The 24,657-nt window shown below is 30.1% G+C and overlaps 1 protein-coding gene across 1 annotated transcript in view; it reads right to left on the bottom strand.

Annotated features, from left to right (window-relative positions):
* Window positions 1–24,134, bottom strand: part of LOC111621969 (COP9 signalosome complex subunit 2) — a 72,025-nt gene extending 47,891 nt beyond the window's left edge. The window contains exon 1 of the mRNA XM_023364225.1: window positions 24,035–24,134. Within this exon, the coding sequence (XP_023219993.1) occupies window positions 24,035–24,088 (54 nt within the window). The 5' untranslated portion in view covers window positions 24,089–24,134. The remainder of the gene's footprint in view (window positions 1–24,034) is intronic.
* Window positions 24,135–24,657: the final 523 nt, after the last annotated feature.

Raw genomic sequence — 24,657 nt, 5'->3', positions numbered from 1 at the left:
ACAGACGATAGTTAGCGTAAAAATCTCCGTAGCGTGGCGCCACGCTAGACGGCGGAAATTATATATTTAATTATAATAAAGTTACAATAAGTTAATATATAATTATATATACAGTACCTAATTTATATATAATTAATATATAATTATATGTACAGTATCTAATTTATATATAATTTATATATAATACTGTACAGACGATAGCAAACTCAATTTAGCCACTCCGTAGCGTGGCGCAGGGCGGAAGAAAGTAGTTCGGCTGCTCATCCACTATTGGTCCAGATTCTATCAATCTTGTCACGAAATGAGTCGGCGACGACGTTTTAGGAGCTCCTTTATACGTATGTTGCTACAATTTTTTCGCTACGTTATAGGAATTTCTGTTATAGGAACGCACGTTATAGGGAGGGTTGACTGTACAGTATTTTCTGAAAAAACACTCATACTTATTTTTTTAACCCCATTCCCGATAACCCGGCATTTTCACAAACTCGGCCACCCTTTGGTCCACATTAGGCAGAGTTTTCGAGACTACTGTATTGACCTGCCTATTTTTTGCAATTGTGGTGTATAAGGACTTTAAATGTGGGTTAAAAGTAAGATAGATCCTTCCAGTGCCTCCTCTTGTTTATCCATCAACAGGTCCGTTGGGAGGGTGAGCCCTGCCTATGTATGTCAGTACCGTTCACACAATCTTTGTATAATGTTGATGCAACTGTGTGTCCTGGCTACCTGTTCTATAAGTCTTAATTTGTCGATCAATGCTTGGGGGGTAGAGATATGCATATATGCCCTTCTAACTAAGGCCCTAAAAGCTGCAATTTTGTACTACAGGAACAAATCACATGATCCAATCAGGATATATGTGGAGATTGCACATGGTTTACGAAACATCAACGAGCATATGCCAGACCCTTCAACACTGATATCTATGTCCAAGAAGTGGATCCATGTGGAGCTGTGTTGTTCTACTTCTAGGTACAGGCTACACGGGTTGTCATTAACTGAGTTGACAAAATGTATTAAATCTGGTATTGTCCTCCAGAATATGATGATGTCATCAATACATCTATATATATAAAGCTGAACAACTGGATTCTTTCTTTCTTTCTTTCTGTCACTATATGCCAAAAATGGCCAATAGGAATGCCCCTAGCTATTATTTAAATTAACAATAAATTCAGTATATTATTATTTGATGCAGTTTCTGCATTTTTGGCTGCATTTTAGTAGGCTGCAAGAATGCCCACTACGGATGTCCCAGGCTACTAGAATAGAAGGATTAGAAGTACGAAATAATCTAATAATCTTAATCTTTGTTGTTGTTTTATGGCTGAGCAATGCCGGGCTCATCTGCTGGTCTCTTATAGAGGATAATGTTATGGAGGAACTAGGCAATGGGTCTTGCTTACCAATTGTCTGATGACCATTTCACAGAGGTCCTCTGAAACCAAACTGCCCATCCAGACCCCCTTTCCTCGAGTATATACACCTCCATTAAATTGAAATATAGAACTATAACAAACCAAGTGGGCCATCTCCAGTATATGTTAGTGTAGGGATTGGCAACCTATGTCATATGTGTCAAACATGGCACGAGGAACAATTTTCAGTGGTACACTGATTGAATAGAAATGTAATAATTTTAATTATTAATTACACATTTACGTGGAAGTCATAGTTCAGTGAAGCCTGTGTTACATTAAAAATGTATCTCTTGTTTGTATATTTCCATTACAGCGCATGCATCTACGCTCCCTGTCGCCATTTACATGTTATGCAAATGCTTCACATGTAAGAACATAATTCAATTAACAACTTAACTTCAAAATTATACATTTTTGAAGTCCGTTATAACCAGACTAATTTTGATAACATATATAATAAACTTGGTAGAATCATGTCGGCACTCAGAATAACACTACAACTTACATTTGGCACAACACCGCTGAAAGATTGCCAACCCGTGTTAGTGCATTATGCTATTTTCAACCAAACAAAACAGGATGTCTCTGAGGGCACAGAAACAATCCATTAAATATAATTCAACACATTCTGTAATTTCTTATGTAGTTTTTTTTGCCAATATATTTAATAAAATAAGACTAAAGAGGGGAGTTAAGTCCAAAATTCATAAATTTAGTAAAGTATAGAAAATAAACCTCCTTTTTCCATCAAAAAGAAGTGTTTCCCATGTGATTTGTTCTCAACACAACTTTGTGCTAATTCTGAAGGACATACAATTTAAGTCACCTGAAGAACTCCAACAAAAATTTTTCTTTAATCAAGAATGCATGAGAATGCATTTTTGAACCAGCTTATGCATTGAATTTAAAATGTGATCTAAGAAGAATAACAACATACAAACTGTAAATAACATACATAATACAAAAACTATTATCTTTTAGTTTGGTTCTCTGCAACAGTGCCAGATTTATAAATAGGTCTGCTGGGTTCCAATCTAAGGTGTCAAGCTTTGGGGTACAAAAATTTTGGAACTAAAATACAGAAAAGATCAGCCAGTCATGCATAACAATTTGTCACTAATTATTATTTATTACATTTCTTATTCAGTTTTAATTTTAATGTTTGATTTTTAGCAACTGTTTTTGTTTAAGTGATTTTGAAAATTGGATTCTTACTGATGTATAATTATTAATATATATTAATTTTCATTTATTATTTTAATTAATTTTATTCTATTTTTGTTATATAAATATAGATATTTAATATTTTATTTGATCCAATCTTTTATTACAAAAAGGTATATTAATTTATCTAGTAACTCATTGTAATGACTAGTTTATGGATCAATTATTGCAGTAACCAAACAAGCAAATAAAGTTTGTTTCATATTTTAAAATTTGAAGAATTTAACCTTCACTATAAATCAAAGTTGCCATTTGACACAGATCTTTTGTCAATTTTTTAGCTTGATATTAAAAACATTTTATAACAACCATTTATGTCATTTCAAAGTTGATTAATTTGAGAAAAGAAAAAATACTTTCATAAATACATTTGCTGCTAATAAATACAATATTTTGAGTGAAAATTTTTGAAACTTCAATAATTTTTGTAATTAGAGTTTTTTGTTCTTTTTTGGCATTAAAATTTTTTTTATTTACCACAAAATATAAACAACATATGCACTTATATTTTGTGTTAAATAAAATAGAATTTTAATGACAAAAGACAGTTGTACATTTGATGCTGATAATCACAAAGTGCTTATCAGCATCAAGTGTGCTTTTGATTTTTAACTTATCTGAATTGTTTTGTTTTCTAAAGCAGCGGTCCCCAACCTTTTTATCGCCGCGGACCGGTCAACGTTCGATATTTTACCGCGGCCCACTGAGGGGGAACGTTGATTGTTTATATTTTAGATTGATTTAATTTAATAATTTTAATTAATTTAATTGTATTTTAAACATGTTTTCAAAATAAAATATAGTTACACCAAAAAATGAATATAATGTGATTTAACATTTTAACTCACTAGAACGTTAAATCAATGAGAACCCTGAGCTTGTTTCTTTGCAACAAGACGGTTCCATCTGGGGGTAATAGGAGACAATGACACCCGAAGTGTGTTTCTTATGTCCAGTTTATTCCGTTGTTCCGTCGTCCATTAAAAGTCGCACAAACCATAGTAAATAAAATGGAATACCAGTAATTTAATGTTCCTTGGGCGGCCCGGTACCGTTTGATCCACGGACCGGTACCGGTCCGCGGCCCGGGGGTTGGGGACCACTGTTCTAAAGTATTTGACTCTTAATTACATATTTTCAGAAGTTAGGAATGTGAAAAATCATTAAAGTAGTAAGTACAGGGTTGAGAGGAGACATCTTAAAAATTGGATTACAAGTACTAAGTCCAATTTTTAAGTACTTTAGTACTTAAAAATTGGAGTACAAGTACTAAAGACAACAAAAAACTGAAAATGTAAGAACAGATAACATTTCTATTCATTTTACTCTTCTGATAATTTCATTTCTGTACAATTGAAAAAAGAATAATGTTTACATAATTTATCACAATTGGCTCTAAATATTTATAACTGTCAATAAATTATGTTTATAATTCTAATCAAATAGGAATGATAATTTTTGATAAACTTTGGAAGTATAAACCTACAATAGACTATAGAAATAGATAAATAAAAACTCATGCCAAAATTGTATAGCTTCTTGATAAAAAGCACCGAGTTCAGCATTAACACAGTTTTCTTATCTTGCAAGTACTTTCGATGAGTATAATATCATCGTCCTCAGACAAAAAAGAACAAATTTGAAGAAATAGAATGTGCAGAGTGTTCCAAGTAGAAAACAGAAAATTTTCTTGGCAATTTTTAAATTATAACGTTTGGTAATTCCATTGGTAACGTGCAGCAAGCTTTTGTGGGCTTTCGAAAGTTAAATTCATATTTATTAGCCGTATTTTTCAGCAATACAGCTTTACCCTTCCTTCAACTCCCCTACCCAGCCTACACAGGAGCGTATGCAATGATCGAGATAAAGTTGACGTTTTAGAAAAATCGGGAGTATACACAGTGCAACTAGAAAATCCAAATAATGGGGATAACAGAGAGGTATATAGGGGCAACAACAAGAATGTTCACTTGCCGTATCGCAGAACATCAGGAGGATATAAACAAAGGAAGACAAACCACAGAGCTTGCCAGAAAAGTTCTACAGCAGGGCTATAACTCGCTATGGTCAAAAACAGCATTGCTCAAGTGCTGTAATAACAGAAGGATTACATTTATTTGGGAAGTGCTGTTCACAATGACCACAGATGCATGCAACGTCCCCATCCTCAACTTGCCCAAAATATGGGTTACTTTATACCAGCGTTTAAACAACCAAACGCACCAAGAGTCGTACAATTAGCATAATCGCTCCTCAACGCACGCGCTGCCAGTCATGTGAATTTAAGAACTTCCGAACACCCGCAAAAGCTTGTTGCATGTTACCAACGGAATTATCGAACGTTATAATTTAAAAATTGCCAAGAAAATTTTCCGTTTTCTACTTGGAACACTCTGCATGTTCTATTTCTTCAAATTTGTTCTTTTTCGCTTGAGGACAACAATATTATACTCATCAAAAGTATTTGCATGATAAGAAAATTGTGTTAACGCTGAACTCAGTGTTTGTTATCAAGAAGCTGTACAATAGACTTTTGACACACATGATGCTTTTCCTACATAGAAACATTTGTTTTAACAGAGATACTAGCCAATGCAATTATCTACAGTAAGATCATGAAACAGCTTTCCTCTTTGCAATGATGTCACATAACATTTCAACAAAGCATCACACAAGTGTTTCTGAAATTGAAATACTATATTTTTTATCATTTTGTGAGACTACACAATATCAATGAGACATTTACAACAGAAATGTCTAACTAACAGGCAAAAATACTCAAAAACCACTTTGTCATGGTTTTTGAGGTCTAGAAACTAAACTCAAGAGTCTGGTATATTCATGTTATAATTTGCTACAGATACAATGAAATTGGCTAGCCTAGTTCACATTATAAAAAGCTACTTGTCCATCTAATTGAGTAATAATCCTTATCATGAATGGAAACCTTGGAACATGTAAACAGCGTGAGAAAAAATCAGCATATATTGATTCTGAAAATATGTGCTAAATACTGGGTCCTGACTTACAGTGAAAGTGATTTGAGTTACACCCACTCAGAATATTTGCCAAGCAAGTCTAATATTGACAATAAAAAAAGTGAGTGTTTACTGTTGTAAGGTATTTAGCATTATTGATGACAAGTCTAAAATGCATTCTATATACTTTTGATTTTACGTATTATTGTGATCAAAAGGTATCAGGAATAGTTCATTTAAACTAAGTGTGTGCAAGAGAGCACTGTTGTCATTTTTTTCGTCATTCGGTACAACTTTCATCAACATCTAGCAGCAATCTGTATGTCATCGTCTGTTTTCATTTGCAAATAAACATTTGTTTTGTGTGTAAAGAATTTTTGTGCCAGCAATTTTTCAAAAATGTTGAATGTAATTAAGAATGTGCATTAAATTTTGTTTTCATAACAGAATTACTGGTACAAAAAGTTGGAAATGTTGCAAAAAGCCTTTGTGATGATAGTCTATCAAAAACAAGAGTTTTCAAATGGTACAAGATGTTCGAGGAAGACAGAGAACATGTCAAAGATGAACCATGCTCTGGTAGACCATCCAGTGAGGCCGGGACCACACACTCCCCCTCGGACGGAAACCGGCTGTCGAGCTAAAGTCAATATATCGGTGACTTATTACGTAAATAGGACCGGTGTGACCAAGGAACGGGGTGCGAGACGATTTAATTGTCGCATTCCAGCCCTAATTGACAGATTCACGGTCGTCAATCGTGAGAACGATCGAGGGATCGNTCTCCGTTGCGTGTCGCTTCGCGTTGAATTTTCGTCGATGTTAAGCCTAGCGAAGACTATTGTATCGTTAAAAATTATTTTTTTATTTTGTACAAACAAAATAAATATATTGAAAAATATAAAAACAATAAAAAATTATACTTCAGATGTTAATTTAGTATCAAAAACGTAAAATATTTGAGTAGCCCAAGAAATAGCCGAAGATTGCAGTCGGCATTTCAGTCGGCGAATTTAAATATTCGCTAGCGTCATAGCACTAGCGAAAATTTAAATTTGCCGACTGGAATGCTTTCGGATAACAGACGTTTTGGATAACCAGCTTTCGGATAAACGATGCTCTACTGTATTGAATTTTTTCCAAAAACAATGTATTCAAGTGGCTGAGGAAATGCTTTCTCAAGACAAATCATTCTTAAAACACATTATTACAGTGATGAAACACGGATCTATGCTTTTGACACCAAAACAGCTCAACAATCAAGTGAATTATAAAGCAAGACCACAAAGTCAGTCAAAAATCTAGGTCATGTTGACTGTTTTCTTTGTTGTGATGTTGTGCATGACAAATTCCTTCTGACTGGCTAAACTGTCAACAAAGAACATTATTTGAGCATTTTGTATCATTTGTGTAATTTATAGAAAATGATATGATTTGTGGTAAGAAAACTCATGGATTTTACACTATAATAAAGCCTCTTCTCAAAATGCTCTTTTTGTTTGTGAATTTTTGGCCAAAAATTCAACAAATACAGTTCTTCAAGCTCCATATTTATCTGATATAGCACAATGTGACTTTTCCATTTCATCAACAAAAAATTCTGCTTCATGGTTACTGTTTTGTGATTAATGCCATAAACAAAATTCACTGCAAGTCCTGAAGGGATTTCATGAAAACAACTTTAAAGCATGTTTCAAGGATTGGAAAAAACATTAGCATAAGTGCATTGCAGTGAAAAGGAATTACTTTAAAGGGGATGAAATATTGCATTTTAATGAACCATTCCCAAAACTTTTTTATCAGAGGGGATATGACAACACAAAAGGTTTACCTGTGCAAGTAATCTATGTCCACAACAATAGCAATAATTTCACAACAATGTATACAAAGTTGAGAAGTGTCCATGTAATGGATTTTTACAAATCTTTTCTACAAAGTGTGCAAATTTGAACTCTTAGAACAGATACATTTTTGCAATTGTAGAAGAACTATTTAATTCATGTTTCTCAAAATGTATAAAAAGCAATACGGATCACTCTTCCACTAAGATCCATAAGGGAACAAACATATTTATTTGTAAATCAGTGGTTGCAAAACAGAAATGCTTCTAAAACTCTAATGTTTGTAAACACAAAACACAAATGTCATGTAACACATGTGATTTGATTTTTCAAATTGAAAATATAAATCACAATAATATGAAAAATAAAGGGAAGTTTTCTTGAAAAATGTATATCGTACAGATGATTAAGATCTTAGGAATAAATATGCATGAAAAAGATGATAAAAAAACGTAATCAAAATGCAAAACCTAAAATTACACTCATCCAATGCATGAAATTGTTGTATGCCTGATGCCATGTTGATTTCAAATAAAAGTTACAGACATTGTTACTAACCTTTGAAAGTAATTCACTGTATTTTTTTTATAAATATCTTAGAAGAGACTGATTGACAAAATATATTTTTAGTTCATAAATATGGACTTAAAATGCATCATACAATTTCACAGATCATAGGCTGCAATGGGTTAATTAAATTAAACATGTTCTAAACTAGTAATGGCAAATTTGTAATTGACATAATAAAAATTTATTATATCACTTATAAATTTTTATTACTACACAAATGAATTTTATGTTAACTTTTCAAAAAAAAATTTACTTTTATATTTTTAACTTGTTTTAATTTTACTTCATTTATTTAAAATTAAACATTACTGAAATGAAAAATAAAAAGTTTCTAAAGAGTATCATGCAATTGTTTTTGATTTATTATTCTATCAATATTTGAATTAACATTTCAACATTCAAATATAAATCCAAATAATGAAGAAACAAATTTTCAGAACATTTATCAGACATGTTTGGTTGACACTTGGTTGATTTGATGTTTGAAAACTGTTTTACTAATCAAAAATAAATATAACAAATATGAGGGTCATACTAAAAGTCATAAGCAACAATTTTTTATAAATCAGATTAATTTATTTTTGGAAAAACAAATATATCACATTATTTTTCAGACTTTTCTTTATTTTTCTATACAGCCTCCATTATTTTGGATACATTCTTCCCAGCTTGAAAATTCCTTTATAAGAGAATTCCATTCTAGAACAGTAATACCCCGAACTTATGCGATAGGTGGGACCAAGCGATAACCGCATAAGTTGAATTCGCATAAGTTGGGGTATAATTTCGCAATTTGTGTAAAATCCAAGTCGGATATATGTAAGCTAATAAATGTTATCGTTAATCTTATCTCATCTTTTGATTCATTCACGGATACAAGAAATCATCACATAGATATCTACGGAGACTCTCAAGTCTCCGTAGATATAACAAATACAGAAATAAATAACACAAAATAACTTGCAGCTATGTGTCGATTCTGCACGACATGTCCGAACACGTAAGCTGAACAATAGTGTGGGAGGAATGAGTAATCAATAGTTGCGTGGCACTCAAACAAAAGACGACTTGATGAGATTTGAAAATCGCGTAACTCTGGGTTTGCATAAGTCGGGGTAGTGTAAGTCGAGATAGTACTGTACTACAATAAAAACTGACACATTGCTTTCTTGATGTCCTCCACTGTTTCATAGCATGGCCTTGCATGTTTTCCTTTACAACACCAAAAAAACTTTTCCACTGATGGCACTAGCTTTGCCTTCATTTTTGTTGGAGAATAGAGGTTATGCCATTCCATACTCTGTCATTTTGTTTCAGATACATAATGGTGGAACCAGCTTTCATCACCTGTTACATACTCAGCAAAACATCATCTTCATTTCCATATCTCTTAAGAAGTTCTTATGCGATGGTTTTTCTCTGAATTTTGTTGTCACGATTCAATAAACAGGGAACCTGGTGGATGCACACTTTCTGATATCTTAAACTCTTGATCATCTCCTGGACTGCACTGTGCCCCAATCAAAGACTTGCTGCCATATCTTCCACAGTTACACATTAGTCTTCCTTAATGATTTCATCCACTCTTTCCTTGTTGCATTCATTAGAGGCAGGTCCATGAATGGCCACTATAAGGCTGGTCTTTGATGCTTGTTTTTCCATCTTTAAAATGCTTCACCCATCTTCTAACATACTGTTTCTCAACCTCTAACGAATCGTCGCCCCTTTCAACATAGTATCGCCCCTTCAATAAAACCGTTACCTATTATCACCCCCTTCACTTCAAACTTCCGATGCCGAAGACCAAGACTAATGCCAAATTCGTACTGCATTGAATAGACTAGTGACTAGTATAATGTTATAGTAGATCATCAATTATCCGACTCAATTGGGGACTCAGGTTGGTCGGATAACTGAAAAATCGGATAACCGAAAAAAATGAAAAAAATACATTATTAGTATAGTATATTAGTATATCCCATGTAATTAGTATATTAGTATATCGCTATTAACCAACTTTGCATTGAATTTTCATCGATGTTAAGCCTAACAAATTTTTTTTAAAATAATAATCATCGCTATCGTATCGTTAAAAATTATTTTTAAATTATTTTATTGCTCACAAAACAAACAACCACTCATAATTAGAAAATTAAGTCGCGTTTAAATATTGGCCGCCCTTTAATGGTTGAGCCATGTTGCAGCTAAAACATGCAAAAATTTAACAAAAATAATATTAAAGTAGCCAAGACATAGCCAAATATTGTAGTGCCACATCACTAGTGAACATTTGAAATTTGTCAACTAGAACAGTCGGTTAACCGATGTGACAGTTAATCGGAGGTCGGGCAATCAATGCTCTACTGTATTTGTTTAATTATTATACGATATAACGAATAAAATATCTAATTATTCTTAATATAATGTTTTACTATATCGCCCAGAAAATTGTTTTTCGCCCCCAAAATATAAATTGTTACTAATCACCCCTCAACATGGAAAAACACCCACATGGGGGTGATATTGCCCCCGTTGAGAAACACTGTTCTAACACTACTGGTACCCATACACACATCTCCATATGCATGCAGATGTTTCTGGTGGATTACTGATGGATTTGACAAGAAATTCAATTACAGCATGTTGGCAAAACGAAACATCAGTTGCAGCCATTTTGTATTGGCTGTCTATGGTCACATGATGAAAGCTAATGACATCATAACTGGCTCATGGCACTGTCTATAGTCTATATATTATGACAATGTTCTTAGTTTTTCATAATTAATAGATTGTGACTTATAAAAAATCATTGCTCATGACTTTCAGTATATGCAAAACCAAATTAGTAAGGATGATAAAATTCTACATTATGTAATTCTATACTGTTACTTACAGGGAGAAATATCTAAACTTTGGTAACATTTTGACATATAGGATACATTTCATTTCTACATATTTTCTACAGAGAGAACTTTGAATTTCTGCAAATTTATTCTAGGTTTCGCTTATAATGTTAATCTTAGTGAGCTGTCTGATAAGTATCTCAGCTGTCCTTTCTCCTTTCCATATAATATTATCCACATACCTCTGGTACATTAAGTTTTATATTTTTGTTATTACTTCATTAAAAGTATTTTTCTGTTTTATTTTCATACTTTGACATTTAAATATTTATTTGAATCCTATCAAAGAAAGACAGAAACCTTTCTTGATAGGATTTTGTTTTATTCAGTCAACACATAATAACCTATTTCCCATTTTAAGTCCTTTTCATTGTTACTCTACTAAGTTTTCAAATTTTACATTCTCTACAATGGTTTTCAAAACCGAGTTCTTAAATTAACTCTCAGCAAGAACTCATACTATCTACATTTCTTATTAACAATCTACACAACACTATTTTATATGGTTCCAGTTTTTCAAAATTATAAAATAAAGAATGCACTAATGAACATCTCCTCTGCGGCACTCAGCCAGCGATAGCTGTCTCCGGTGAGGCATATATATGTATATACAGTAGAGCGTCAATTATTTGAATCAATTGGGGACTGGGGTTGAAAAAGTACATTATTAATATAGTATATTAGTATATCCCAATAATAGTATATTAATATCAAGTTTACGGTTCGATTCAGTGGAAAGCATGTTGGGCGTCTAGCTACTTGGCTTTATTGCCCCGTGAATGTGTATATGTTAGGAACAATGAAATGCATGGGAATAATGCCTTTCCAGGAGGAGTTTTAGGGGGAACGGGCCCCTATTTAGGCATTACAGATGCAAAGAAAACCCAGAAAAACTCCACNAAAATTTATAAATTGCATTTTTCAAAGCTAAATATATATTTTAGACGATAAAAAAATTTATTAAGTAATATAACATACAGTTGAGTGGACAGCTTTTCATTTTCTAAACAATTTTTTATACATAAACTCAACAAAAGATTAAAATGATTCATTTTTTAATATGTTCATTATTATAAACATTAATAGTCAATTATTTACAAATTGAAATGTATGTGATTAATCAAATATCTTTAAATCAGGACATATTTAAAAACACTTTTAAAAAAAACAATCCATCTATTTTCATATAAATATTTTGGTCTTTTTTTCTTGTTCACAACGGATTCAGCAAGTCCTAAAATTAGGCAGCTGGGTGGTGAGGGACAGATCCTAATGTATCCAGCTCAAACTACTTGTGAAAATATCTGAGGACCCAACCCATATATGAAGCCAAATACCCAGAGCAGATAACTTTAACTACTTCAATGATATGGTTATCCAGCAACTAACATAATTATATTATTATAACTACTTAAATCATTTTATAATATTAATTTAATTTAAATTAATATTATAAATCTTAATTTAAAGAATGCGCTTCATTACTTAATCAATCATATAATCACATCAAATATAGTGATGGACAGCATGCTAATCATTTATTACAAAAAACTTTTACGATATAAGCGTTAAATTAAACACTTCACAATTAATTCAACACTTCATTACTATCCCATTTTTCTGTTTTACAATTTTGCATAATCACAAATTAGACAAATTTTCTGCAAATTTTTCAATACAATTCCCAAATTTCCAATAAATAAAATTTAATTCAAAACTCTACAATAATATAGTACTTTATTTGAATTACTGTATTCATTTAACATTGCCTTTTCAACTTTTCAAATACAGTAATTAATTCAAACTGTACCAATAGGAAACATAATAGTATTAATTTTACTTGTAATTCAAAGTGATTCAAAACAGACTTTATAACTTAACACCTCTCAATTTTTTCTTCTGGGTTTTCATTAAATATTTAGAGTTTATTTCCTCCTTGCCTGCAAATCTCACTGAGCTCAAAACTTAAGTGTTACAGCTGCTTGAGTTTGGCAAGAAATTGCAATCAGATGTAATGTCTATTGTATCATCAATGGTGCTTAAACTGAACCAAAATAACTATTTGAGGTAAAACTTGATGAGTTTTACTATAAGCAAACACTTTAATTCTGTAAATCTTCCAATTAAAATTCTGTGTGTTTTCAAAAGTAAAAATTTATTTTTGAATCATTCCATATTATTATACAATATAAAACTAAAATTATAAGTCAAGCATTACTAAATGCAAAAGATTTAAACTGATAAATTTAAAAACATTTCTCAGATAGGAAAATGCAGTTTCAATACAAACTCAAGAATATAATTTTTTTCAGAAATCTAAAATAGAGAATATGCACTCTTAATCTACAGAGAAATATGTTATTTCTTCAGTAACTTGGAGTATATTCTTCATAATAAATTGACAGTTCTTTAAATTTATTCTAATTATAACAGCTACAATTATAGATAAAATATAAATTTTTAGAATATAGAATAAATGCAGAACTATAGAAGTCATTCTGCTGATAACTTTAGAATATGAATATTTTTGATTTGCAGAATAAATTATATTTTGTTACATATTAAAGTTTTCTTACCCATGAAGATGGACTTTTATCCAGTTCAAAAATATTTGAATTGTATTATATCTCAATGAAAATAATTAAATTCTAATAAACAAATTATTTTAAAATTGATGGTTAAAACTTTCAATCCAAAACCCACATGTATGGAAGAGGGAGCAACCAATTTCTGACTAATGCCTGTGATCAGTGGCAAGTTACAGCTTAATGGGACCCAGACAGACTTAAATTAGAGGGCCCATATAATACACTGTTCACTTCAGACATTTTTCATCGAGGAATTTTTTGGGAGAATCCACTGGTATTCTCATTCATTTTTTAACATGGCCTCTGATGGGTAAAGTTATTTACTGCACCTGTACTACAGCAACAATCTAGGGACCCAGATATAGCACCAAATTTAAATTTCAATATACTTACTACAGCAATGAGTTTATAAAAGATTGATTTGGGGCCCTTTGTTAGTGATGCCCTCAGGCAATTTTCCTTTTTTACCCATAGGATAACACACTACTTCCTGTGATACATACAGGTATCCATTCTCTTTGTTTTTTATACAGTTGCCCATTTCTTGGATGTGTGAAGTTTCTAAAAATGCAAATAAAACTATATGCTGTAGAAATACAATACACTACATCAAATACAATGCTGTAAAGTGCACTGCAATTGTTAATTTTTGCATATTTGCATCTTTTATTTTTCATAATTTTTGCATCTTTATTTTATTGGGTTGTTCGGAAAGAAATTTCATTTTCTTTTACCACTTGACAGATTAGTCGTATTTTTCCTGCCATTTTCATTCTAAACCGTATTATCAGTATATTTTGACAGCTGGCATTTTAAGGCTTATTTGTAAAAAATTTTGATTTTGTGCAATTGTTTACTTTTTGTGTCCCATCAAATATGGAAGATCGAAAGCATCATTTTCGGCATATTTTGCTTTTTTATTACCAAAAAATCAAAATGCTGTTCAAGCAAGAAAAAAATTGTGGTTCATGTATGGAAATGTGTTGAGAGAAAGACAGTGCCAAAACTGGTTTACAAAATTTCGTTCTGGCAATTTCAATATTGAAGATGCACCACATTCTGGATGGCCAGTTGAAGCCAATGAAAACAAAAAAAAGGTACTAATTGAAGCAAACTGCCAAATAACAACACGTGAAATCACTAAGAGATTAAATTTGTCAAATTGAACTGTTTATGATTACTTGAAACAAATTGGTTTCATTTCAAAGCTTGATATATGGATTCCACATGTTCTTAAAGAGAGATGCTCTCTTTGGTGAGATTTTAAGGAAATTTTTTTTTTTTGGAGCTTTTACCAGACAATTTAACAATTGATTCAAAAGTGTATTGCCATCGAGTAAACAAATTGAGTAATATCATCAAACAGAAAAGGAGGCCAGAATTGATCAACAAAACAGGTGTAGTGTTTTACCATGATAATATCAAATTTCACACAAGTTTGGTAACTAGTCAGAAACTGTTATAACTTAGATGGGACATGCTATCACACCAACCATATTCGCCAGATTGAGCACACTCAGCTTATTACTTGTTCCAGTCTATAAAAATTTTTTTTAACTGTAAGACATTTACTTGAAATGACAATGTCAAAAATCACTTGGATCAGTTTTTTTGTAAGCAACGATCAAAACTTTTATGAATGTGAAATCATGACAACAGGTATTTGACCAAAATGGTTGATATATAATTCAATAAAATATTTATTTATTATAAAAATATTGTTTTTTTTTTCCACGGGAAAAAAACGAAATTACTTTCCAAACAACCCAATAGTTTAATATACATATTAATTGTTTTTCATTGTAAATTATTATTATTATAGGTGAAAATCATAATTTTTGTTGATTAAAGACATCTGAAATTATTTTGAAATTCAATTTGCTTAGTAGATCAGAGATTGAGTATACTGATGAAATTTCAAAATCTGTTTTTTCATCTTCTGAGAGTCATTTTTTTCATTTCTATTTCATTTCAGATTCTTTCTATCTTCAATTACTAACAAGATCTTTCAATCATACCCATCATGTTTTGCCAAACCAACAACAGGAACAGCTAGATAGTAACAAATAGGACCTGAGATTTGGGGTCAATCCATTCTTAAAAATTTCTGACTCAAATACATACATTATCTTTATTCATTTGTTTAGATTTTAAACTTTTATAATTATTTTCATTCTCTTAAGTTTTATAATATAATTGTATATTTAAAAAAAGAAGTAAAATAGTTTCAAATAATGTAGTAAAAAATATTTGAAATAAATCAGATTTCAAAATTTTTTGTTTTATAAAGCTAAACCAACTGATGTATAATATCGAGCTATATCTTGGTGATAATAATTATTGTAATGTATCAAGTTTCATAAGATGCTTATATTTGTACATATATGCCTTGCCTGGTATGTGATGGCTGGGTGTGGGAGTTTACAGGACAAGGGTGCTAAATGCATTCCCAGTCAGCACCATTGGTTATGGTGAATGCATGATTATAACATAAAGTTAAATATACTGGAAGAGGAGATTGGACCAGTGGTCCAGGTAGCATAATTGGCAATGCATCCACGCTGCAAGCAGGAATTGCATGGTTGAATCTAGGGTTTCTCAAATGGGATTCTGGGATCCCGGTTGTTTTTTTAACCCAGGAAATATCCCGGGAAATTTTTCTTATCCCAGGAAATCCCGCAAATTTCTTAAAAATTCACTTTTTTTCTTATTTTGTGTTAAGGTTGAGGAGTTTTGCAAATAGAAAGCATAATTAACTCATTCACTGCCAGAATACATTTGTATTTATTAATTTTAAACCTACCTATTAGTTTTTTTAAATTTTTGCTCGTTATAGCATGTCACAAATGGTCAATAATCAATATATAGCTTATTTGTGGCATGACTATAAAAATTCTTTACTTGTCGGAACCTGTAATATCTGGAATAATTGTGCTTACGCTGTCTTGAGTTTTAACCATGCCCAGTAGCTTCAATAAATGCCTGACGCCAGATTGTGCAAATTGGGCAAGGATACAAACGAGTACAAAGTCTGCAAGTATGAAGTTTTTCTTCATAAACCTGATTATTAAAGCCAAATGAATTGCCGAATTATCGAGCTCTAAGCTTGATGCCGCTATTAAAGCAGCCAAGGTAGACAAATCAAGAATACTAGAGAGCGAAAGAAGTACTACAATCTCGAAAACGAACTCGAAAGCTTCCAGGCTACAGGTGAAAAAACACATAATATCTGTCTTCTCTTAAATGCATTAAACACTATTCCAATCACATCAATTGAATCGGAAAGGGCATTCTCGGTGGCAAGACTTTTCATTACTAAAATAAGAATTAGAGTGAGTTATCGGAGTATTGACCATCTTTGCTTTTTAAAATCTTATAAAAGTTTGCAATATTTTGTATTATATTTTATTTAAAAAACGAAAATTACCTTCTAAATTAGAAGTTCATTTTTTTAATTTTTAACTCAATTCAAAACATTTTTTTTGTTGTTGTTGTATGCAGTTTCCAGCAAACTTTAATTAATTTTTTTCTATTTGTGAAAATTTCTACGTTATTTAAAGGTAATTTTTATTATAGGCCTATAGACCTTACACAGCATTATTAATATGATTTTGGAGGTTACAGAACTTTAAAATTACTTTAAAAAATGGAAAATAATTATATCATTTGATTTCAAGATATTTTGTATACCTTAAAAATAATTAATTCTATCCCGGGACAAGCAAAAGACCGGGAAATGAGAAACCCTAGTTGAATCCCACTCCAGGCCAATTGTTTTCGTACAATTTAATCTAAAATTATTTAATTAAATTATAATTATTAAATTTAATACAAGATGGCACCTAATGCTTCCCTCTAGGGTCATATTAATCAGTAATTCATAATTATTATCACCGATATATAGTCCTATATTATACAACAGTTGGTGTAGCTTTGTAGCTTTAATGTAACAGGTTTTATAAGATGTTTATATTTTTATGTTTTATTCATAAACTATAAAACAACCTCTTTTGGAAACAACAAAAAGCAAAATACAAAATTATATACCAAACTAAAAAGAAAAACAACAATGAAATAAAGAAAAGCTTTACAATGAACTAAAAATCAGAGCATCTTTATAAAAACACACAAAGACCCTAAGCTTCAGGAAACATTACGGTAAACAACAGCAGAATCAAAAGTTATAATCATTTAAATTTTTAATTAATCAGGGGTGTAAAGTCAGAATTAGAAGCAATTTTGGTAGAGTTTGAGACAGTAAAAAGATGATAACTTCAATATAAACTTAAACTTTTACTTAAACTATATAGACATAAACATAGGTTATAAGCAGTAACAAAGTTATCAATTTAAAAGTGGTAGACACTAAATGGTGCTCCAAGTTTGAATCACCACTGTCTATGAAATTTTGTATGGGCAAAGTGCAACTTTGTGGTGAAATATCTGCAAAATGGTTTAAATGGGCCAAAAAAATTACCTATATATAAGTAATCATCACAAAAAACTATACAAGAAGTAATTTTCTCAGTTTTTTGGCCAAAGTACATAGTCTAAAGTCAAATCTAGATGTTCACAAGGTGAAGGGCTTTGCTCTGCTTTAAAAAAGTATCAGGGCAACATCCTGATATGTTCCGGCATGACTACAGTGCTGCTTATAAGTCTAAAAAGTAGTTTGATGATTTATGTGAAGTGAGAAACTATCTTAAGTATCATTTCCTATTTTATTATGAATATCATTACTACAGGTTGAACTTCACTAATCCAGGATGTACTACTCTGTCAGCTTCAATGGTTTAGGACAGGGGTCGGCAGTTTGTCAAGTGAGAAGAGCCAAATTGTCATGAAAACAGGATAACAAAAGCACCAGAGAGCCGCATATTACTTTAAACGTGCGAAATACGACACACGATAGGGGCGCCTCTAGTGGACGTTTTTGACGTAACGTTACACGGATGGACAGACATGCATTCAATGTGTTATATCTATAGATATGCTTCAAATGCTACCAATCTTATGCGACACATATTGATCAACGCGAGTGTGGTCATGTGCGGATGGTGTACGACTCTATCTCATAAACTCTTAAGTTATAAGGCTGCGGTGAAATGAGGTGAGGTGAAATTGGAGTTTATGTCCGAAGAGCCGCAAACGTCTATGCAAAGAGCCGCATGAGGCTCGCGAGCCGCTAATTCCGACTCCTGGTTTAGGATAATGATTTGAATCTGCTGATCATTAGTTTGCTTAAACACCTCTTGGCCAGCTATACATGTTGCCAATGTGTGAAATCATCTGTTTCTGAACATCAAAATATCCAAAATTACCTACAGCTACATAACATAGGTTTAGAAAAGTTAAATTCTGATCTCAAATTTTAAAAAAATCTGCCAAGCTCTATATTGCTATTATAGGTTACAGTTCTCCTTTTTGTATTATTTTCCCATATGAAAAGGAGTCAATTTGTGATTTTTAAATACCTATAATGAAACAAGTTAGCATAGTTTATAAATGTATCTGAACTTATCAACTTTAAAACACAAAGAATAATAATCTTATCCACTTTTTCAGCAAATATTTTAATCAATGGACAAACATTTTCAGCCTACCTTATAAACCAACTTCAGATCATACTGACTAAAATTTAACAAAAATTTCTATCATTCTAAATTAGAATGTCAAAGTATTCTATAATGATTCTAACATACCGCAACACTCTAGTATTAATTATTTCATACAAAGTATTCTAAGAATGTTTTTATAAATTTAAAAGTAAGAATTCCCCATATTGTTTACATTTGCCATAGCTTTTTTATAATGGTTGATGCTATTTTACAGTTACAGATATTACCACATTGCCATTTACCTTAAGCTTCACTGATTCAGAAAATCAGTTACTCTGACACCTGTCTGCATCCAAACTTGCTGAATTAGTGAGGTTCAATCTGTAACACATGTTGAACTTTCAAGACTAACTTATAGATTTCAAAATTGAGAAATTGGAGTGAGTGTCAGAAATTTAAAACTCAGGAACCAGAGTCAGAAGTTTTATACATTGTTTCCATACATCTATTCATAATTTGAACATGAAAATATTCTTACTATTCAAGTACAGATTATATCTTATATCCAAATAGCCTATCAAATCTGTAGAAAGAAATGATTCTATTTATTGTACAATTCAGTGAGAAAGGATACTAAAATCACAATTTCTTCCATCGTTTTCTTTTGTTATAGAATATAGGAAATATTTAAAATATTCTACTAGGTAAATTATGGCTAGAAATGACGAAAAGGGAAATTACTCTATTATTTACAGAATAAAACACAAATATTAGGATAACAATCAAAATGAACAAAACCAGAAAAAGAGTGATAGTAATATATAATTATGTACTGTACATAAAACACATGGTAAAAGTGAATTATACAAAATTCATAATGTAAGATAAGCATAAGATTAGAAGAAAAAAATTATTAAAATAAACAAAAACTTATAAACAAACAAAATAATAATAAAATGAAATTACTGTTTATGTGAAAGAAAAAACTATATATATATATATATATATATATAGTTTTTTCTTTCACATAAACAGTAATTTCATTTTATTATTATTTTGTTTGTTTATAAGTTTTTGTTTATTTTAATAATTTTTTTCTTCTAATCTTATGCTTATCTTACATTATGAATTTTGTATAATTCACTTTTNATATATAAAATTAACAAAGAAAGCAATTCAAACAGAATTGTTTTCTTTTGAAAATTTATAGATTAAAACTTGAGGATGTAAATGATGAATGAGAGTATTCTATACAGAAGTTCTAAAATGAAAAATGAAATTATTATTTGAATACAAAAAACATATATCTTAAAAGAAACATTAGGTAAATGTAAGTGCTCGACAGAAAAATCTAAATCAGTGTTTCTCAACGGGGGCGATATCGCCCCCATGTGGGCGATTTTCCATGTTGAGGGGGCGATTTGTAACAATTTATATTTTGGGGGCGAAAAACAATTTTCTGGGCGATATAGTAAAACATTATATTAAGAATAATTAGATATTTTATTCATTATATCGTACAATAATTAAACAATTAACATTATACTAGTCATTATTCTATTCAATGCAGTATGAATATGGTGTTAGCCTTGGCCCTCGGCATCGAAATTTTGAAGTGAAGGGGGCGATACTACATAACGGTTTTATTGAAGGGGGCGATACTACGTTGAGAGGGGTGACGATTCGTTACAGGTTGAGAAACACTGATCTAAATAAATATACTGTATAAAATTATAAAACTATACGATTAATTGAATTTTTACCTTACGATCAAGTTTAAATTGAAAATATTCTTTTGTAAACTGAAAATTCTTTTGATATATTTCCTTAGAAAATACAGCAAATATTAATATAAGAATACAAGAAAACAAAGAAAAACTACAATTATGTTACTTGTAATTAATTAGTAAAAAGAATACTACTAGAGAAAGCATTTTTTTTTGTTACAGTTTTTCACTGTAAATGTTATATCCTATATATGGTAATATTATACTAAGTTAATATAATCCATTTTCTAATTACTATAAAAATAACACTTTATAACATTAGATAATGGATCATAGATTTCTCTGACTATAGTGATATGTTATTTTCAATTTTATTTGTCAAAAACTAATAGAACTTCTACACATTTAAATATATGTTTAATTAAACTTTTAGGATTTTGTATATAAATAATTTATTAATTTTGTACTGTATGTTTTTTATTTAATTTATTTATTTGCTTAATTTATTTCAGTTATATTTTCATTTAGTTTGTTTTTATGCTTGTATAATCATTTATTTTATTAATATATATTATTACCAAATTTTTATATTTATTTAAAAATTTACATGCTATTTTATATCATAAATCAAGTGATATATAAGTTACTCTTTTATAAGAGCATTTTAAGTTAAAATTATAGATTTGTGTATGTATGAATGTACACAAAATATTACATTATTATTCAAAAATTTAAGATCTTACATTCAAACAGAACTTAAATTTTTCTTTATAAGAATTTGTTTAAATGAATGAAAATGAAAGTAGAGGATTTAATAAGAAAATCTCAATAAAAAGTACTATTTACTTTTATATGTTTGTATAAAATAATATAGTACTATAATGTACTGTTATTCAAATGCAAAAATCCATTTAGTTTTTTTGAATTAGACAAATATATTGAATAGATTAATAATATAAGTTTTATATAAAANACGAGACCTGACCTCTCTGTTTACATACAGCAGGGTGCGCACGTGTTTAGTTTTCGCTTTTAATGATGCTGTGTAAGATTATCAACTTACATATGCTATGTCTGAATATGATCAGTAATTAAATTTTTAAAAATAAACAGAGCTTCAAAATTTCACTTTTAAAAAATCAGTGTGTAATAAATATAAAATGTTTACTTACTGTCACTGTAAAAATAAAATAAAATTTTTAAATTTTCTTATGGAGTAGTTTATTCTAAACAAGAAAAAAAAAATGCTGCTGACACAGCTTGTGAACTAATCATCAATCAGAAAAATTGACAATATGATAATTCATTGTCAAAACACCTTTAATATTAATAAAGTTACTTTTGATATTAATTAACTTTATTTGAAAAGCCATAAATATTGAAAACATTCTTAAACATTTTATTTGATGATATTTAGAGATTTATCCAATTTAAAAGCAAATCAAGCCAACATTTAGTATGACACGTTAAACAACATATAAGATATAAAACTTAATCAAATATTGTTAACATGTAAGAAAATTGAACTATAAAACTCCAAGAATAAAGTCTACAAAAAACTTTGTTAATTCTGATTTAAATCAGAACAAACAAATAATAATTTTTTATATATATATTTAGAAAATTTTTAAAGATATACCATATTTACTTACGTATAGGACGATCTAGCATAGAGGACAAGGTGTGACTTTAAAGATCAAAATAAAGAAAATTAGATTTATTAATACAGTTTAATTTTATTTCATTTAATCACAAATAAAATATCAAATGCACATAAATGCACACATTGTCCCACAAAAATTACTAGTATTTTGATCTTTAAGGAAAAAATCTCGTAAAATCAACAACAAAATTTGTTTGTATAAAGCCAGACAATGGAGAATCTTTTTTTGCCAATTCTTAACAGTCAAATCCACTCTCCGTCGATTACACTTACGAGTTTTTCCAAATTTTGATTTTTGAATAATCATCCGTTTTCACGTGGCAATGGATTAAAACTTATATTGGACTCCAGTGTGATTTTTTAATTTCAATTTGGAATTCAATTCAAAAGCTTTGCTTTTCCTAATGGTATTCATTTTTACTTCCAGCAATACACAAGAACGATTCAAACGACCCAGATAAAAATTATTAAACACCAGAGGGTGAGCATCCGGTAAAAAAAAGAAAATACATGGTTCACAAAAATGCAAAGAATCCATCGCTCGCATGCATAGGACAATCTAGGATTTCAAAGCAATGAAAAATGAATTAAAAAAAAAAAAACCTCGTCTTATACACGAGTAAATACGGTATTTATATGTTCTAGTAATTTTACAATATAATTGAAATCGAACACAATATTAAACAATTGATTATGTTGTATGTAATTTTTATATCTTTTTATAAACTGACAAGTTATTAATTGATTAAAATGATAACTTTCNACATGTAAGAAAATTGAACTATAAAACTCCAAGAATAAAGTCTACAAAAAACTTTGTTAATTCTGATTTAAATCAGAACAAACAAATAATAATTTTTTATATATATATTTAGAAAATTTTTAAAGATATACCATATTTACTTACGTATAGGACGATCTAGATTTTTGAAGCAGTGAAAAATGAATAAAAACCTTGTCTTATACACGAGTAAATACGGTATTTATATGTTCTAGTAATTTTACAATATAATTGAAATCGAACACAATATTAAACAATTGATTATGTTTCAAGTATGTAATTTTTATATCTTTTTATAAACTGACAAGTTATTAATTGATTAAAATGATAACTTTCTACCAGTATCAAAATGAATATATTATGATGTAAGTTTGATCTACAGTAATATAACAGTAAGTGTTTTAAGTTTATATCACTTGAATGTAACAATTAAAGTGTTTTATAAATACTTAATCTAATTGTTATTTGTTGAACGATGAAAGTAAGAAGAAATCACAGATTTATTACTTTTGTCAAGCATTTTTTTGTAATTTTATTACAAAAATAATAAGGAAGGCGTTCATAATTTTTGATAAACAACATCCTTATCAGATACGTGAATTATATTGGAGAAAATTAAAATCTGTAGATTACCTACGAAGAGTTAAATAGGCTTAGCAAAAAACATTGAACAATACATATTCCTTAAATATATTATGTTTGACGTTACGTGTACATAAGTAGCATAGATCCATATGTGTATTTTTGTACGGAAATACGATATTTATTACGACATACCAAACCGTAATCCTCTTCATCATCACATATAAAATCATCGTCTGCGTCCGACATGTTTACCCGGTGCTCGTTGCCTTCCGTTGCTAAGATGAACACATCGCTACCTACCGTACAAATCTCGATTTAATTAAAAACGAAAATAAAAATATTTTTTGTTAAATTTATAAAACTTTTACTATTTAAATTTTTTTTAAATGTGGTATAAATTATTTTTGCTATTAAACTTTACAAAATAAGTAAAATTAAAATAAAAAAACGATTGAACATATACTTTCTGAAAAAATAAATGTAATCTTTAAATATATTTTCGTACTTAAAATAAATACTTATGAAAAAATTTAAATATTTTACAAATTTCTTTTAAAGTTCTAATTCCAATTCCAATTCATCTTTCTCATATTTGATATAGCGCATAAATTGTTAAATTTGATTTTGCTCTTTCAATCCTCTCGTCTCTAATAAAACACTTATCTTGCCCCAAGGACTATATACTAAAAGGATAGCCAGATCCCTATTCTACAATGTTAGCCAGGAATGCCAAGTTAGTGACGTCAGCACGAGACCTGACCTCTCTGTTTACATACAGCAGGGTGCGCACGTGTNTCTTGCCACCGAGAATGCCC

Source organism: Centruroides sculpturatus, unplaced genomic scaffold (genome assembly GCF_000671375.1).
Source record: "Centruroides sculpturatus isolate CEXI.00-Female unplaced genomic scaffold, Cexi_2.0 scaffold82, whole genome shotgun sequence".
Classification (NCBI taxonomy): Eukaryota; Metazoa; Arthropoda; class Arachnida; order Scorpiones; family Buthidae; genus Centruroides; species Centruroides sculpturatus.
Note: the sequence above shows the minus strand (reverse complement) of the source record. Positions and strands in the feature narration are given on the sequence as shown.